Here is a 20,117-nt window from a genome sequence, read left to right on the forward strand (position 1 = left end):
TTGATGGAGTTGATGTGGAGAGGATGTTTCCTATGGTGGGAGAGTCTAAGACCAGAGAACACAGCTTCAGAATAGAGGGGCGTCCTTTTAGAATGGAGATGGAAAAGAATTTCTTTAGCCAGAGAGTAGTTGGTCTATGGAATTCATTGCCACGGGTGGCTGCAGAGGCTAAGTCTTTATGTATATTTAAGGCAGAAAATAGATACTTGATTGGTCAAGGCATGAAGGGATACGGGGAGAAGGCAGGCGATTGGGGCTGAGAGGAAAATTGGATCATCCATCATGAAATGACAGAGCAGAATGAATGGGCCCGGATGGCCTAATTCTGTTCCTATATCTCATGGTCTAAATAAAAATGCCAATATTTACAAAGTGATATCTCCAGGTAAACAATAACAGCTCCATACTTATTCTTGTCTACTGCGGACTCCTTGCAGCTCCTTTCTCTCCCTTACTCAGGGTGAAGAGCTTTTCTTCAGACACTAGGATATACCATCTTTAATTATCAACAAAGATAACTTGAGTCTACATGTTAATTAGGAAATGATACACTCCGCAATGTACGTTTGTAATTAATTGAATCAAATTGACTTTATTTGTAACATCCTTCACATACATGAGGAGTAAAAATCTTTACGTTATGTCTCCGTCTAAATTTTCAATGTACAATCATAGTAATTTATGATAAATAGAACAGTCAATGTAACATAGAAATACACTCAAATCAGTGTGAGTTAATCAGTCTGATCGCCTGGTGGAAGAAGCTGTCCTGACTTTTATGCTACGGTACTGTTTCCTGGATGGTAGTAACTGCAATAGACCATGGTTGGAGTGACTAGGGTCCCCAAAGATCCTTCGGGCCCTTGTCACACACACCTGTCTTTGTAAATGTCCTGAATCATAGGAAGTTCACAACTAGAGATGCGCTGGGCTATCCACACCACCCCCTGCAGAATCCTGCGATTAAGGAAGGTGCGGTTCCCATACCAGGCAGTGATTCAGCCAGTCAGGATGCTCTCAATTGTGCCCCTGTAGAAAGTTCTTAGTGTTTGAGGGCCCATATCAAACTTCCTCAACTGTCTGAGGTGAAAGAGGCGCTGTTGTGCCTTTTTCACCACACAACTGGTGTGCACAGACTACGTGAGGTCCTTAGTGATGTGGATGCCGAGGAACTTAAAGCTGTTTATCCTCTCAACCCCATTGATGTCAATAGGGGTTAGCCCATCTCCGTTCCTCCTGTAATCCACAACCAGCTCCTTTGTTTTTGCGACATTGAGGGAGAGGTTGTTTTGTGTCAGAGAAATGACTTCTTTCCTGTATAGTTTGAGGCTAGGCCAATCAATGTAGTGTCGTCAACAAATTTAATTAGCAGATTAGAGCTGTGGGTGGCAACACAGACATGGGTATACAGGGAGTAAAGGAGGGGACAGTACACAGCCCTGAGGGACTCCTGTGTTGAGAGTCAGAAGGGTGGAGGTGAGGGAGCCCACTCTTATCACCTGCTGGCGATCTGACAGGAAGTCTAGGATCCAGCTGCACAAGGTAGGGTCAAGGCCTATGTCTCTGAGCTTCCTGTCGAGTCTGGATGGAATTATAGTGTTGAATGCTGAACTTTAGTCCAAGAACAGCATTCTCACGTGAGCATCCTTCTTCTCCAGATGTGTAAGGACGGTATTGCAACCTTAATACAAAATAAACAGAAGTATCTACATTAAATACAGCATGTAAACAACTTATAGGCATTTACACATCCCCATTACTAAATAGCTGGAATATTCTGCTGTGAATGGTGGGAAAGGCACCATAAAGCCAACCCAATTGCGTCAGCTCAGTTCAGGACCCATTATGAGAATATACCAGGGAAGACATTGAAGTGCGTACTCTCAGCGCAGTGGCAACAGAATGAGAAGGCAATGTTTGTGTGTATGTGAATGGGAGTGTGTAAGGAATGTGTTTACCAAGTGCTCTCCGTATCATTACTACCTTCCTCTCCTGAGGCAGTGATGCTCAGCAGCCGAGGCAGATAGTGTGCAGTAATATTTCCTTAATCTTTTTTATTGGAGCTCCAGGTACCACTCTGGCATTACAGTCCTTCATTGTCTGAATCCATGCCAACGCTCTGTGGTCCGTGTAAAAGTCAAACTCCCTGCCAAGGAGTTAGTACCGGAGTCTGTCAAGGGTACACTTAATAGCCAAATATTCCTTTTCAATGGTGGAATATCCCTTGAGAGGAGTTTTCGGTTCAAGTGAAGGACAGATTGCTCTTCTCCAGCTCCGCTCCAAAGCTCACTCTTGAGGCATCCACCTGGACAAGGAACCATTTGTCAAAGTCTGGGATCTAAAGGACAGGTGAAGAACACATGTGGGCTTTAAGGGCTTGAAAAGCATCTTCACACGCACTTGTCCATGTCACTGGGTTGCTTACAAACTTTCCAGTAAGATTAGTCAGTGATGCCAGAGTGACGAATTGGGGAATGAATCTGTGATACCACCCCACCAGACCAGGGAAGAACTTCACTTCCTTCTTGGTGGGAGACTGAGAACTGTTGCGGATTGCTTCCACTTTGTCCACCAGTGCTCGAACCTCTTCATGTCCCAGTTGGTAGCCAAGGTATCTCGTTTCCTTTTTGCGCACTCAAATTTTTGTAGATTGAGGGTAAGACTGGCAGTATGAATATTCCCAAGGACCCTGTGCAGATGATCCAGGTGCTCTGACCATGTCTGGCTATAGAGAACCACATTACCTCGGTAGGCCTCACTGTAGTTCTCTCAGCCTTGGAGCCACAGTGAAATGAAACGGAACCAGAATTGTGCAGAGGCATTTTGTTTGGTCATCCAGGGGAACCTGCCAGTAGCCTTTACAAAAATCCAGAGTGTTTATTGTAATTTGCCTGCCCGATCCTTTCTAGTAGATCATCAATGCAGTGCATAGGATCAGCATCAAGAAAAGAAATGGCATTCAGCTTCCAGAAATCAATGCCTCAGGGTGCCATCCTTCTTGGCGACGATAACGAAAGGACTGCTCCACTTACTATTTGAAGAATCGGTGACTCCCAGCTCTAGCATGGTCCAAATCTTATCCTTCAGGGGCCCACAAGTCATTCTGACACTCTGTAGCAGTGTCACCGTTCTGAACTCTGGTCTCACCTGGTCCTGATGGAATGTATTAGGACCTTTGTCAACCCTGGTCTCTGCTGGAACAGCTGTGAAAAATCAGTAAACACCCTCTGCGGCTCCTCTGATTGTCAGTCATCAAGATGGGGGAGGTGACCCTTCACTAGCTCTTTCCAGGCCCCCACGACCCTTTCTGAGCCATCATCAATGAGCACATCATCTGTACAAATAATCACAGAGGCAGGAGAACCATCATATTTCTTGAGGTGCCATTGCCGGTGTGACGTTTTAGGCCTTTTGTTTCCTCTATCACACAGACAAGAATCAGAGTCAGGCAGAGATTGTAACTCACTCAGCTATTGCTTTGGTTTTTAGCACAAGTCATCGCAAAATGAGAAACAGCACTAGCTACTCTTGGATTAACAGGTGGATGTGATTGGCTATTTCCATTACTCGTCACTCATGTAACACAGGCAAATCTCTCCCCAGAATCGTGTCAACTGATTCTTTCTCCAGCACCACCACTTTCCTCAAGTACTTGTAGTCATCCAGCTCAATAGTGAGTTTTGCCAGTGGGTCAGTCATATGGACACACTGGACAGGTGTTTGGTGTCAGTAGTCAACACCAAAGGCAGGGGCATAATTTTTCTTGATTCATGACCGTAGGCTCCCAGATTGTAAAAAAGCTTTACTAGGTTTTCCATTAACTTTGATTATTATAAACATTGGCTCTTTCCCCTTACATTCTGCTTGTTATCCATTAGCTTACTCACAGTCATTACAGTCATTAACATCATCATCACATTCTCCCTCTATTGGTACATAGAACATACCCTGACAATTTGGACTTCTTGAGAGGACACACAGGACTTCTGACCTGGCTGCTGACAATGGTAGCAAATAAAAGTCTTAGAAGAAACTATTAATGGTTCTGTTGCCTCGTTTCTCCAATTCCCTAAGTTACCCTGAGAGTCCCTCAGAGGGTTCAAGTCTATTGCTTCGGAATGATGGCCGTGTTGGTGCCCCCTTGCTGGTATTGAGGTACTGCAGGGCAAGTCCAGTCACAGTGAGTGCATCTTCTGGCCCAGGCTCTCAGACCCTTGGTCTGGTGTCTGGAGGAAGAGTCCACAGCTGTTGTTCCAGAACAATGGCCCCATCATTGGACTTCTCTGGTCGAATCCATTAGGCGATGATGCATCTCAGTGGGTGACTCCTCTGGTGGTAGAGTACTGGAAAGGAAGTGTTGGTGATAGGTTTCTGCTGAGATATCAGATTTTGTCCCAGCAGCACCTCCATCAGGTCAGAATAGTTGTTGAACCTCTCTTCATCCATTGCAATGTAAGCTTCAAGAGATTTACCTGTCAATAGTGGCACTAGCTGTTAGGCCCACTCCTCCTCTGGCCATCGCCATATCCAGCCCATTATCTCAAGCCTGAGGAGTAGCTCCCAATATCATCACCTCGTTGATAAGAAGGTATCTTGGGACCCTTCTGCAGGCTTTGGAGTTCCATTCTAAAAGCATCATCTCTCATCTGCTTGGTAGGCAAAAAGTCTTTGAACAGTTTTGGCCCTGGGCTGTTCTTCTTCCTCTGAAGTCTCCGCTGCTTCCCAGGCATCTGCTTTACTTTTAACCTCAGGGGGTTTCCTGACGTGGGACTGCAATCCCACCACTGCCACCACATGTTAAACACATGGGTTATGACCAAAGGAAAACTGGCTGGAGTCACTTAGCACTTTAGTGCGAGTCTGTTTATTAGACGTGTCAAAAATCAAACCTACAAAAATTAGTGAAAATAATGAAAAAAAAATGCTAATATTTACAAAGTGATATAGACAAGTAAACACAATAATAGCTCTGTACTTATCTTTATCCAGTATGGACTCCTCTCAGCCCCTAGCTCTCTCCCTTACTAAGGGTGAAGAGTTCCGTTCTGTAGGCAATAGGACATACTATTTTTAATTAACAACAAAGTTAACTTAAGACTTCACATGAATTAGGAAATGATGCACTGCACAATGTAATTACAATCATATTACAAAAATAAACTGAAGTATCTACATTAAATACAGTGTACAAACAACATATAAACATTTACACATCCCCATTACTAAAGATATGGAATATTCAGCCATAAAGCCAACCCAAATGCATCAGCTCGATTTACGATCCATTATGGGAATGTACCAGGGAAAGCGTACACTCAACATGACAGCAGAATGACATGGCAATGTTTGTATGTGTTGGAATGCGCCCGTGTAAGGAGTGCGTTTACCAAGTGCTCCCCATCACAAGCTTGGTTTCCACAGCTGTCTGTGTGTCAATGAATTCCAAAGATTCAGCACATAATGCCTAAAGGAATTCCTCCTCATCTCTGTTGTAAAGGGTCGTCCCTCTATTCAGAGGGCTTTGCCCTCTGGTCCTGGACCCCACTTCCACCCTTACTATGGGAAACATCCTCTCCACATACACTCTATCTCGGCCTTTCAATATTGCTTTTGCTACAGAAAGCAGTATGTTGTATGTCACTTCTGCATCCCTTCTCATTTCCCACTTTGAATGACTCATTTCACCACAGTTCTATGTTCAATTTTCTCATCCCCCATATCCCAAAAGTATGTTAGTGGATAGATTAAGTGGCTACTTTAAATTATTGATAATCAGGTAGGAAGTAGATTAGTTGTGTGGAGTAGTGCTGCATGAGAGCAAGGTCCTGTGAAAGAGAATAGTTCAAGGAGGAAAACAATGGTATGGGATTGAAAGGATAAATGGCATCACCGGTGGAACAGTACACCACAAGAACAGGCCCTTCATCTCATGATGTCTGTACCAACCATAACGCTAAGTTAAATTGTTTCGAAGTTCAAAGTAAAATTACTATCAAAGTACATACATATGTCATCATATACTACCTTGCTATTTATTTTCTTGCAGGTGTTCACAGTCGAACAGAAATACAATAGAATCAATGAAAAACTACACGCAAAGAATGACAAACAAGCAATATGCAAATGAAGATAAACTACAAATAAATAATTAAATAACTAATGAATAATACTGAAACATGAGCTGTAGAGATTGGAGACCCATACAAAATTATAAGGGGTATAGATAGGGTGAACATATGTAGCTTTTCTGCCCGCAGGTTGGTGAGACGAGAACTAGAGGTCTAAGGTGAAAGGTGAAATATTTAAGAGGAATCTGAGGGATACCTTCTTCACTCAGAGCGTGGTGGAAGTGTAGAATGAACTGCCAGCAGTAGATGCAAGTTCAATTGAAATATTTAAGAGAAGTTTGGATAGGTACATGAGTGAGGGTTATAGAGGGCTATTGTACAGGTCCAGGTAGATAGGACTAGGCAGAAGACCAGGCTGATGTAGACTAGATGGGCCAAAGAGCCTACTTCTGTTCTGTAGTGTTCCATGACTATGACTATGATTCACTGGCCTACAGTCCCGTTGCTTTCCTTTGCTGCTCTTCTTAATAGTGGCATAACATTAGCTACCCACTAGTCTTCTGGCACTTCACCTGTGGCTAAAGTGAAGCAAATAACTTTGCATGGGTCTCCATTTCCTTCTCTAGCTTTCCACACTGTCCAATCGTGCATTCATTCTGGCCATGAGGATTTATCCTCTTTAATGTGTTTTAAGGCCACCAATACACCCTCTCTGGTAATTTGCATGCATTCTAAGACTTCATCAGACATTTCCCCTACTTTAGTTTTTTAGCCTTCATCAATTTCTCCGCAGTACAAACCGAAAATCTCACCCATAGAAGACCATGCTCATCTTTAAGGAATCCTATTTTCTTCTGAGCCATCCCTAGACTCTTAATATTGCTGTAGAATATCTTGGGATTTTCCGTAACCTGTCTACTATATATAGTAGTTGTTAGTTCAATGCTTTACAGTACTGGTGACCTAAGTTCAGTTTCTGCTGCTACCTGTAAAGAGTTTGTATGTTCTTCCCGTGACTGTATGGATTTAGCATGGGTGTTCCGCTTTCTTCCCACAGTCCAAAGACATACGGGTTGGTAGGTTAATTCTTCATTCTAAATTGTCCCGTGATTAGGCTAGGGTTAAATTAGGGATTGCTGGGCGGCGTGGCTTGAAGAGCCAAAAGGAGCTACTCCGTGCTGTAGCTCAATAAAATAAATAAATATATTAGTAGCCGGCAGGCTGCAATCATTGCAGTTCAATGACTGGCTCATACAGCAGAATGAGGAGGTGATAGATAGGAGCTACAGGAGCTATAGAAGTAGAGAGCCAGTATAAGGCACCCGGGCGGCTGTTCCCCTCTATAATAAATATACCACTTTGGATACTGTTGGGGCAGAAGACTTACCCTGGAAATCCACAGCATTACCCTGGAAATCCGCAGCAATCAGGTCTCTGGTACTTAATCTGACTCTATGGTTCAGAAGGGTGGGGGGGGGTGGTGAAGAGAAGAGTAGTACAGTAGTAATTCCATAGTCAGTGGAGCAGACAGGAGATTCTGTGGACATGAAAGAGAAGACCAGAATGTATATTATCTTCCAGGTGCCGGGGTCAAGGATATTTCAGATCAGGTCCACACCATTCTAAAGGTTGAGGGTAATAGTATGTATTGGTACCAACAACATTAGTAGGAAAAGGGAGGAGGTAGAGAAGAGAGAATGTAAGGTGTTAGGTAGAATGCTGAAAAGCAGGAGCTCCAGGATAACAAACTCTGGATTGCTGCCTATGCCATGCGCCAGTGAGGGTAAGAATAGGATGATTTGGCAGATGAATGCATAGCTGAGAAATTGATGCAAGGGGCAGTGTTTCAGATACCTAGATCATTGGGATTATTTCTGTGGAATGTATGACCTCTGCAAAAGCCATGGGTTCCACCTGAACTTGATGGGTGTCAATATCCTTGCAGTCAGGTTTGCTAGAGCTGTTGGGGAGAGTCTAAACTAATTTGGCAGGAGGATGCGAACCAGAGTGATAGGGTTGAGCTTTTAAATTCCAAGCTGCCTTATCTTGGTATTTAAAAGCTTCCCAATCCTCTAAATTCCCACTAATCTTTGCTATATTATACGTTCTCTCTTTTGCTTTTATGCTGTCTTATTAGCCCTGGTTGCACCATCCTCTCTTTAGAATGGGTAGCATAGCGGTTAGCCCGCTGCTATTACAGCTCGGGGTGTTCTCCAGCTCCTCTGGTTTACAGCGACAGTCCAAAGACGTACCTGGTAGGTTAATTGGTTATTATAAATTGTCCCATGACTAGGTTAGGGTTAATCAGGTTTGTCCGGCATAGCTGGGGTGGCATGTGAAGGCTGATGCAAAGTACTTGTTGAGTTTGCCCACCATTTCTTCGATTCCCATTACTACTTCTACAGCAGCAGTCCCCAACCACCAGGCCGCGGACCGGTACTGGGCCACAAAGCATGTGCTACCGGGCCATGAGGAAACGATGTGAGTCAGCTGCACCTTTCCTCATTCCCTGTCACGCACTGTTGAACTTGAACATAGGGTTACCAACTGTCCCGTATTTGCCGGGACATCCCGTATATTGGGCTAAATTGGTTTGTCCCATACGGGACTGCCCTTGTCCCGTATTTCCCCCGCTTAGGTAGAGCGTTCCTATGAAACCTTTCGTGCCGAAATGGCGTGAAGCAAAGAAGCAATTACCATTAACTTATATGGGAAAAATTTTTGAGCGTTCCCAACCCCAAAAAATAACCTGCCAAATCATACCAAATAACACATAAAACCGAAAATAACACTAACATAGAGTAAAAGCAGGAAGGATGTGATAATTACACAGCCTATATAAAGTAGAAATAATGTATGTACAGTGTAGTCGGGAAGATGAAGGCAAAACTAATCTGTGGAAAAAAATCGGCACGTACGCGCATGCGCACACAGGTGCCCGCGCAAGGCTTCATGGTCATGGTAGTCTTTCCTGGGGTAAAGTGTCCCGGGATGTGACTGCTACTTTTGTCCCTTATTTGGGAGTGAAAAAGTTGGCAATGCTAACTGTAAAAGACATGTTGAGGTGAGTTTAACCCTACTTGAACACCCCCCCGCCCCCTGGCCCCCGGTCGGCCTGTCTGCAAGAATATTGTCAATATTAAACCAGTCTGCGGTACAAAAAAGGTTGGGGACCCCTGTTCTACAACATCATATTCCAGTAGTCCAATATCCACTCTCGCTTCTCTGTTACTCTTTAAATGTCTTTTACTTTGAAAAAAACTTTTGGTATCCCCTTTTATATTGTTAGCTAGCTTGCCTTCATATTTCATCTTTTCTTTGTTTACAGAAACATACAGTCACTAGGCTCCTGATAACATATTTTAGAGGCTTTTCACTTGCCAGTCATTCCTTCACCAATAAACAGTTTCACCTAAATGACTTCAAGGAGTATAGCTTACTTGCTTCCACAGTAGCAATGAATACACGAGTTGAGATGTCATAATGCAGTTGTGCAAAACAGCATTGAGAAGATGTGATTAAGCTAGGGAGAGTGGGGAAAGATTCACAAGGATGTTGCTGGAATTGGAGGAGTTGAATACAGTAGGCTAAGGCTCTTTTCTTTGAAGTGAAGGAGGCTGAAGGGTGACCTTACTGAGGTTTATAAAATTATAAGGGGCATGGGTAAAATAGTCACAGTCTTCCCCACCCCCACCACCCCAGAGTAGTAGACTGTAAAATGGAGAGCATGGGTATAAGGTGAGAGGGAAAAGATTTACAAGAGAACTGAGAGGTAAGTTTTTCCCTACATGGAGAGCAGTTGCTAAGTGGAATGAGCAGCCAGGAGGTAGAGGTAGGTACAATTACTGAGTCTATTATATATTTAGACAGGTACATTGAAAGGGAAGGTTTAGAGGGATAATGGCCAAATACAAGTAAATGCAATGAATTCAGCCAAAGAGCCTATTTCTGTCCTTCTTAACCCTAGGAAGCTGAAAATTGCAGGAAAATAGCACATGGATCAGAGGGCATAATTTTGTTTGTATTTCATATTCTAAATGGCCTTATATGTCTTAAATATCTTTCAAGCATTCCTGGATACTGCCGAAGAAATGAAAAATCAAGAATTTGAACGAAAAGCTCAACTTGAGGGTAGTATTGTTGCTTATCTGGAACACACAAGCAGAGTAAGTACAATCACAAACATGAACCAAGACTTTAGTCTTCTGCTGCAACTGTGGCTTAGAAGCTGATTAAAAATTATGAAGTGCTTTGTCGTGAGCCTTTCCTGTCAGGCTAAATAGCAGCTGATCTATGTAAAAGTTAGGTTCTTGCAAATAAAGGACTTTCTTCATTGTAGTTTGCAACATTTGTATTGGCACAATGAGTCTCTATTCCAAATTTTCAGAATTATCCTTATTGGTCACGTGTTAATTGCTTGACTGCCATTTGAGAATATAACAAGAAAAGAAAATAGGAACAAGAGAAAGCCACTTGGATCCCGAACCTCACTGCCATTTAATATGATAACAAACAATTCCTTTACTTCAGACTTCAACTCTTATTTTCAGTGCCCCATAGCCCTCAACCCCTTGATGTTCTTTGAATATTCCTGCTGATCTGGCATCAACAAGCAATGGGGAGAGTGAGTAGTGCAAAAAAAAACAAGAAAAATACTGAAGTAGTGTTAATGGATTTATTGTCCTTTCAGAACTCTGATGATGGTGGGAAAGAAACTGTTCCTAAAGCATTGAATGCATGGCTTCAGGCTCCGTACCTTCTCACTGATGGCAGTAATGAGAAGAGGACATGTCCTGGGTCTTAGAGTCCTTAATGATAGATGCAGCCTTTTTAAAGCATTGCTTTTTGAAGGTACTAGAGATGTTATTGATGGTGGATATCTCCTCTCCTGTCAGATTTCTTCTTCTCCAGCCCTTCACCTCTTCCACCTATCACCTCCTAGCTCTTACTTGATCACCTTTCCCCCACCCACCTGGCTTTACCTATCATCTTCTAGTTTGGACTCCTTCCCCACCTCCACCTTCTTATTCTAGTTTCTCCCCCTTTCCTTTCCAGTCCCGATGAAGGGTCAGTGAGTTCAGTGCCCACCATGATGCTGAGCTCTTCTTCCACCGCCTCCATCTCTGAGCCTATTTCTTTGGCAAGGACTCCCCACCTGTCTCCTGTCTTCAACCCTCTTCCTCTTCCTGGACACCCTGCCCAGGTCTTCTGTCTGTTCTGGAGCATTTCATTGCCAACTGCCAATGGGCCATTAACCATCTAGACTTTAACACTCCTCCCTCCTATTCCAACCTTACTCCTTCCGAACACTGGGCTCTCCTCTCCCTCTGCATTAATCCTAACCTCATCATCAAACCCGCAGGTAAGGGAGGTGCTGTAGTAGTCTGGTGAACTGACCTCTACTTTGCTGAGGTCCAGTGCCAACTCTCTGACACCTCCTCTTACTTACCCCTTGAACAGGACCCCACTAAGAAACACCAAGCCATTGTCTCCCACACCATCACCAACCTTATTGACTCTTGGGATCTCCCATTCACTGCCACCAACCTCATAGTTCCCACAACCTGCACCTCCCTTTTCTACCTCCTACCCAAAATCCACAAACCTGCTTGTCCAGGTAGACCCACTATTTCAGCTTGTTCCTGCCCCACTGAACTTGTATCTGCATACTTCGACACTGTTTTATCACCCCCGCCCCCCGCCACCCCCGGTTCAGTCCCTTTCCACCTACATCTGTGACACCTCACACATTCTTGATCTTTTCAAGGATTTCAGGTTCCCTGGCCCCCATCTTCTAATTTTTTCTATGGATGTCCTATAGTAATACACCTCCGTCCCCTACCAAGAAGACCTCAAAGCTCTCTGTTTCTTTCTGGACACCAGATCCAATCAATTCCCTTCCACCACCACTCTCCTCCTCCTAGTGAACTTGTCCTCACTGTAAATAATTTCTCCTTTGGGTCCTCCCACTTCCTTCAAACAAAAAGGGTAGCAATGCGCACTCACATGAGTCACAGCTATATCTGCCTGTTTATCAGCTACATGGAACAGTCCATATTGCAAGCCTACACTGGTGACCATCCCACACTTTCCCTAGATTATGCTACATCAATGACTGCATTGGTGCTGCTTCTTGCACCTGTGCTGAACTCGTTGATTTCATCCACTTTGCCTCCAACTTCCACCTACCCTCAAATTCACCTGGTCCATTTCCGACACTTCCCTTCCTTTTCTCAATCTTGCTGTCTCTATCTCCGGAGGCAGCTTATCCACCAATGTCTATTATAAACCAATGGACTCTCACAGCTACCTGGACTGTACCTCGTCCCACCCTGCTTCCTGTAAAAACACCATCCCCTTCTCTCAATTCCTCCCTCTCTGGTGCACATGCTCTCAGGATGAGGCTTTTCATTCTAGAACGAAGGAGATGTCCTCATTTTTCAAAAAAACAGGCTTCCCTTCCTCTACCGTCAGCACTGCCCTCAACTGCATCTCTTCCATTTCACACACATCTGCTCTTACCTCACCCTCCTGCCACGTTACCAGGGATAGGGTCCCTCTTGTCCTCACATACCACCCCAACAGCCTCCGGGTCCAGCACATAATTCTTCGAAACTTCCGCCACCTCCAACTGGATCCCACCACCAAACATCACTTTTCCTTCCCCTCCACTTTCAGCTTTCTGCAGGGATTGCTTCCTGTGCAACTCACCAGTCCATTCGTTCCTCCCCTCTGATCTGCCACCTGGCACTTATCCTTGCAAGCAGAACAAGTGCTTCATCTGCCCCTACACCTCTTCCCTCACTACCATTCAGGGCCCCAAACAATCCTTCCAGGTGAGGCACACTTCACCTGTGAGTCTTTTGGGGTCATGTACTGTGTTCGGTGCTCCCGATGTGACCTCTTGTATATCGGTGAGACCTGATGTAGATTAGGAGACTGCTTCGCTGAGCATTTATGCTCTGTCCGAACAAGCGGGATCTCCCAGTGGCCACCCATTTTAATTCCACTTCCCATTCCCATTCCAATATGTCCATCCATGGCCTCCTCCACTGTTGGGATAAGGCCACACTTAGGCTGGAGGAACAACACCTTATATTCTGTTTGGGTAGCCTCCAACCTGATGGCATGAACATCGATTTCTCAAACTTCCAGTAATGCCTCCCCTCCACTCCACCCCCTCCCCCTTCACCATTTCCCATCCCTTGTCTCTCTCTCTCATGTTATCTCCTTGCCCACCCATTGCCTCCCTCTGATGTTCCCCTCCCCCACTTGTTTCTTCCATGGCCTTCTGTCTCTTTCACCAATTAACTTCCTAGCTCTTTGCTTCATCCCTCCCCCTCCAAATTTCACCTATCCCCTGGCAATTCTCTCTCCCCTCTCCCCACCTTTCAAGTCTACTCTGCAGCTTTTTTTCTCCAGTCTGCCGAAGGGTTTCTGCCCGAAACGTTGACCGTACTTTTTCCACAGATGCTGCCTGGCCGGTGCGTTCCTCCAACATTTTGTGTGTATTGCTTGGATTTCCAGCATCTGCAGATTTTCTCTTGTTTGTGTAACAGAATTGGTGATTGGATACAACCCCAAAAATGATAGAATGATCGCAATACGACTTCAAGGCAAACCTTTCAACATCACAGTAATCCAAGTTTATGCTCCAACCACAGATGCCAAAGAGGATGACATTATGCAGTTTTATGAAGAACTGCAGCACCTCCTGGATATGACACCAAAAAAGGATGTTACATTTATGATTGGAAACTGAAATATCAAAGTTGGAAATTACAGAACACCTGGAGTAACGGGTAACTTTGGCCTTGGAGTACGGAATGAAGTAAAACATTGACTGGTAGAATTTTGCTAAATTAACTCTCTGGTAATAGCAAATACTGTCTTCCAGCAGCCTAAGAGGCGACTGTATACATGGACATCACCAGACGGTCAACACTGCAACCAGATTGACTGTATACTTTGCAATCAGAGACAGAAGAGCTCTATACAGTCAGCTAAAACAAGACCAGGAGCAGACTGTGGCTCAGACCATGAGCTGCTTGTTGAAATATTCAGAACGAAACTGAAGAGCATCAGGAAAACCAACATACCAGCAAAGTTTGATGTTGAGAGCATCCCTCAAAGATATGCCATGGAGGTGAAGAACAGATTGAATGGATTAAACCTGATAGAGAGAATGCCAGAAGAACTATGGATAGAAGTAAGAAGCATTATACAAGAGGTGGCAACAAAAAATATTACAAACAAAAGGACCAGGAAAGCAAAATGGCTTTCTGTGGAGGCTCTACAAGTGGCTGAACAACGAAGAGAAGTGAAGGCCAATGGAGATTAGAACAAATACCTCCAACTGAGTGCAAAGTTCAAGAAGATAGCAAGGAAAGATAAGGAAACTTACTTAAAGGAACGACGCAAAGAAGCTGAAGAAGGAACAAAGGAAGATTTCATGCAAAAATTAGTATAGTAAAAGACAAAGAAGGGAAGGACCTTACTGAAGCAGAAGACATCAAAAAGAGATGGCAGGCATACACAGACAAACTATACAGGAAGGATCCCAACAGCAAAGACACCTGCAATGACTCCCTCATCGATCTAGAGCTGGACATTCTGGAAAGTGAAATTGAATGGGCAATAGAAAGCATTGCCAATAATAAGCTGCATAATGTGACAGGATTCCAGCTGAATTGTTTAAAACTTTAAAAGGTGATGCTGTAAAAATGTTGCATGCAATTTGCACGCAGCATAAGAAATAAATGGACGATCTTGAAATTCAACTACAGATTGGCAAGTATGACGTGGCCATCTGTGAAACTTGGCTAAAGGATGGCTGCCATTGGAAGCTGAGCGTCCAAGGATATATGGTGTATCGGAAAGTTAGGTTAGTAGGCAGAGGGGGTGGTGTAGCCCTTGTGTATAAGAAGTAATATTAAATCATTAGAAAGGGATGACATAGGATCGGAAGGTGTAGGGTCTCTATGGGTTTGGTTAAGAAATGGCAAGGGTAAAAGGACCCTAATGGCAGTTGTATACAGGCCTCGAAACAGCAGCTGGGGTGTGAATTACACATTACAGCAGGAGATAGAAAAGGCGTGTCAGAAGGGCAATGTCATGATAATCGCTGGGGATTTTAACATGAAAGTGAATTGGAAAAACCAGGCCAGTACTGGACCACAAGAGAGAGAATTTGTAGAATCTCTAAGGTATGGCTTTTTAGACCAGCTTGTTGTTGAGCCCACTAGGGGATTGGCTATGTTGGTTTAGATGTTGTGCAATGATCTGGATGTGATAAGAGAGCGAAAGGTTAAGGAACCCTTCGGGAATAGTGATCACAATATGATCGCGTTAACTTTGAAGTTTGAGAAGGAGAAACTAAATTCCAATGTGTCGGTATTTCAGTGGAATAAAGGAAATTACAACGGCTTGAGAGGGGAACTGGCCAAAGTTGACTGGAATGGGACACTAGCAGGAAGGACAGCAGAGCAGTAATGGCTGGAGTTTCTGCGAAAAATGAGGGAAGTGCAAGTCAGATGTATTCCAAATAAGAAATTTTCGAATGGAAGAAGGACACTACCGTGGCTGACAGGTGAAGTCAGAGGCAAAGTAAAAGCAAAAGAGAGGGCATACAATGAGACCAAAGCTAGTGGCAAGATAGAAGATTGGGAAGCTTTTTAAAAACTTGCAGAAGGAAACTAAGAAGGTCATTAGGAAGGAAAAGATAGATTATGAAAGGAAACCGGCAACTAATATCAAAGAAGATACTTAAAGCTTTTTTAAGTATATAAAGGATAAAAGAGTGTTGAGGGTAGATATAGGACCAATAGAAAATGACACTAGAGATATTGTAATGAGGGACGCAGAGATGGCGGAGGAACTGAATGTGCATTTTGCATCAGTCTTCACAGTGAAGACGTCTGCAGTATACTGGACATTCCAGAGTGTCAGGGAAATGATTAGATTAGATTATGAGGACACGCAGTCCTCTTTTATTGTCATTTAACAATGCATGCATTAAGAAATGATACAATATTCTGTGAATATTCAGTACTCTATCACAGAAACACAGGACAGACCAAGACTGAAAAACTGACAAAAACCACATAATTATAACATATAGTTACAACGGTGCAAGCAATATCGTAACTTGTTGAAGAACAGGCCATGAGCACAGTAAAAAAGTTCGAAATCTCGCGAAAGTCCCACATCTCACACAGACGGGAGAAGGAAGAAGACTCTTCCTGCCATACCCGACCACAGTCTGACTCTAAGTCGTCCGAAAACTTTGACCTCCGACCAGCCGTCCGACACCAAGCACCAAGCACCATCTCTGCCGAGCGCTTCGATCCCAGCCCCGACTGCCAGCAGCAGGCAAAGCCGAGGATTTTGGAGCCTTCTCCCCGGAGATTCTCGATCGCACAGTTGCAGCGGCAGCGAACCGGACACTTCAGAAGTTACTCCAGATGTTCCTCCATGCTCTCACGGCTGTCTCCATCAAATCAGAATTGTGCATGGTACCCCATTTAACAAATACGATATCATTTCACCGGAGAGACTACGTGCGCTGCGTTGCACCGCCATTTTCTCCTCCCGCTGAAGTATGTGCAGTGAAAATTACGACTGAGAAGGTGCTCAGGAAGCTAATGGTCTGAGGTTGGATAAATCCCCTGGACCTGATGGAATACACCCTCAGGTTCTGAAGGAAGTAGCTGGAGAGATTGCGGAGGCATTAACAATGATCTTTCAAGAATTGATAGTTTCTGGCTTTGTACCGGATGACTGGAAAATTGCAAATGTTACTCCGTTATTTAAGAAGGGTGGGAGGCAGCAGAAAGGAAACTATAGACCTGTTAGCCTGACATCAGTCGTTGGGAAGTTGTTGGAATCGATTGTTTGGGATGAGATTACGGAGTACCTGGAGGCACATGACAGGATAGGCCAAAGTCAGCATGGTTTCCTGAAAGGAAAATCCTGCCTGACTAACCTACTGCAATTTTTTGAGGAAATTACAAGCAGGGTACCCAAAGGAGATGCAGTGGATGTGGTGTACTTGGATTTTTCAGAAGGCCTTTGACAAGGTGCCACACATGAGGCTGCTTAGCAAGATAAAAACCCATGGAATTACAGGGAAGTTACTAGCATGGGTGGAGCATTGGTTGCTCAGCAGAAAGCAGAGAATAGGAATAAAGAGATCCTATTCCGGCTGGCTGCCAGTTACCAGTGGAGTTTCACTGGGGCCGGTGTTGGGATCGCTACTTTTTATGATATATGTCAATGATTGGACTAATGGATTTGTGGCTAATTTTGCTGATGATACAAAGATAGGTGGAGGAGCGGGTGTTGTTGAGGAAACAGAGAGCCTGCAGAGAGACTTAGATAGTTTAGGAGAATGCGCAAAGAAGTGGCAAATGAAATACAATGTTGGAAAATGTATGGTCATGCACTTTGGTGGAAGAAATAAACAGGCAGACTATTATTTAGATGAAGAGGGAATTCAAAATGCAGAGAAAGAAACACAGAAACATAGAAAACTTACAGCACAATACAGGCCCTTCGGCCCACAAAGTTGTGCCAAGCACGTCCCTACCTTAGAAATTACTTGACTTCCCCATAGCCCTCCATTTTTCTAAGCTCCATGTACCTATCCAAAAGTCTCTTAAAATACCCTATCGTATCTGCTTCCACCACCGTTGCCGGCAGCCCATTCCACGCACTCACGACTCTCTGAGTAAAAAAGTTACCCCTGACATCTCCTCTGTACCTACTCCCCAGCAACTAAACCTGTGACCATTTCAGCCCTAGGAAAAAACCTCTGACTATCCACACGATCAATGCCTCTCATCTTATACACCTCTATCAGGTGACCTCTCATCCTTCATCGCTCCAAGGAGAAAAGGCCGAGTTCACTCAACCTGTTTTCATAAGGCAGGCTCCCCAATCCAGGCAACATCCTTGTAAATCTACTCTGCACCCTTTCTATGGCTTCCACGTCCTTCCTGTAGTGAGGCGACCAGAACTGAGCACAGTACTCCAAGTGTGGTCTGACCAGAGTCCTATATATCTGCAACATTACCTCTCAGCTCCTAAATTCAATTCCACGATAAATGAAGGCCAATACACCGTATGCCTTCTTAACCACAGAGTCAACCTGCGCAGCTGCTTTGAGCGTCCTGTGGACTTGGACCACAAGATCCCTCTGATCCTCCACACTGCCAAGAGTCTTACCATTAATACCATATTCTGCCATCATATTTGACCTACCAAAATGAACCACTTCACACTTATCTGGTTTGAACTCCATCTGCCACTTCTCAGCCCAGTTTTGCATCCTATCGATATCCCGCTGTAACCTTTGACAGCCCTCCACACTATCCACAACACCTTCAATCTTTGTGTCATCAGCAAACTTACCAACCCATCCCTCTGCTTCCTCATCCAGGTCATTTATAAAAATCACAAAGAGTAAGGGTCCCAGAACAGATCCCTGAGGCACACCACTGGTGACTGACCTCCATGCAGAATATGACCCATCTACAACCACTCTTTGCCTTCTGTGGGCAAGCCAGTTCTGGATCCACAAAGCAATGTCCCCTTGGATCCCATGCCTCCTTACTTTCTCTGTAAGCCTTGCATGGAGTACCTTGTCAAATGCCTTGCTGAAATCCATATACACTACATCTACTGCTCTTCCTTCATCAATGTGTTTAGTCACATCCTCAAAAAATTCAGTCAGGCTCATAAGGCACGATCTGTCCTTGACAAAGCCATGCTGACTATTCCTAATCACATTATACCTCTCTGAATGTTCATAAATCACCTCTCAGGATCTTTGCCATCAACTTACCATGCACTGAAGTAAGACTCACTGGTCTATAATTTTCTGGGCTATCTCTACTCCCTTTCTTGAGTAAAGGAACAACATTCACAACCCTCCAATCCTCCGGAACCTCTCCTGTCCCCATTGATGAGTCAAAGATCATCGCCAGAGGCTCAGCAATCTCCTCTATCACCTCCCCCAGTAGCCTGGAGTACATCTCATCTGGTCCCGGCGACTTATCCAACTTGATGCTTTCCAAAAGCTCCAGCACATCCTCTTTCTTAATATCTGCATGCTCAAGCTTTTCAGTCTGTTGCAAGTCAGCACTACAGTCACCAAGATCCTTTTCCGTAGTGAATACTGAAGTAAAGTACTCATTAAGTACCTCTGCTATTTCCTCCGGTTCCATACACACTTTCCCACTGTCACGCTTGATAGGTCCTATTCTTTCACGTCTTATCCTCTTGCTCTTCACATACTTGTAGAGTGCCTTGGGGTTTTCCTTCATCCTGCCTGCCAAGGCCTTCTCATGGCCCGTTCGGGCTCTCCGAATTTCCTTCTTAAACTCCTTCCTGTTAGCCTTATAATCTTCTAGATCTCTGACATTAGCTCTCTGAACCTTTTGTAAGCTTTTCTTTTCTTCTTGACTAGATTTATTACAGCCTTTGTACACCACAGTTCCTGTACCCTACCATAACTTCCCTGTCTCATTGGAATGTAGCTATGCAGAACTCCACATTAATATCCCCTGAACATTTGCCACATTTCTTCCATACTTTTCCCTGAGAACATCTGTTCCCAATTTAAGCTTCCATTTTCCCTTACTCCAATTAAACGCTTTTCTAACTTGTCTGTTCCTATCTCTCTCCAATGCTATTGTAAAGGAGATAGAATTGTGATCACTATCTCCAAAATGCTCTCCCACTGAGAGATCTGACACCTGACCAGGGTCATTTCCCAATACCAAATCAAGTACAGTCTCTCCTCTTGTAGGCTTATCTACATATTGTGTCAAGAAACCTTCCTGAACACACCTAACAAACTCCACCCCATCTAAACCCCTTGCTCTAGGGAAATGCCAATCGATATTTGGGAAATTAAAATCTCCCATCATGACAACTCTGTTATTAGTACACCTTTCCAGGATCTGTTTCCCTGTCTGCTCCTCAATATCCCTGTTACTATTGGGCTGCCTATAAAAAACACCCAGTAAAGTTATTGACCCATCCCTG

At 44.1% G+C, this 20,117-nt stretch overlaps 1 protein-coding gene across 1 annotated transcript in view; it reads left to right on the forward strand.

Annotated features, from left to right (window-relative positions):
• The window catches only part of ift74 (intraflagellar transport 74), a 256,862-nt gene that overhangs the window by 170,204 nt on the left and 66,541 nt on the right, over window positions 1-20,117 (forward strand). Inside the window, exon 14 of the mRNA XM_063047634.1 lies at window positions 10,137-10,234. Within this exon, the coding sequence (XP_062903704.1) occupies window positions 10,137-10,234 (98 nt within the window). The remainder of the gene's footprint in view (window positions 1-10,136; window positions 10,235-20,117) is intronic.

Source organism: Mobula hypostoma, chromosome 5 (genome assembly GCF_963921235.1).
Source record: "Mobula hypostoma chromosome 5, sMobHyp1.1, whole genome shotgun sequence".
NCBI classification, from domain to species: domain Eukaryota; kingdom Metazoa; phylum Chordata; class Chondrichthyes; order Myliobatiformes; family Myliobatidae; genus Mobula; species Mobula hypostoma.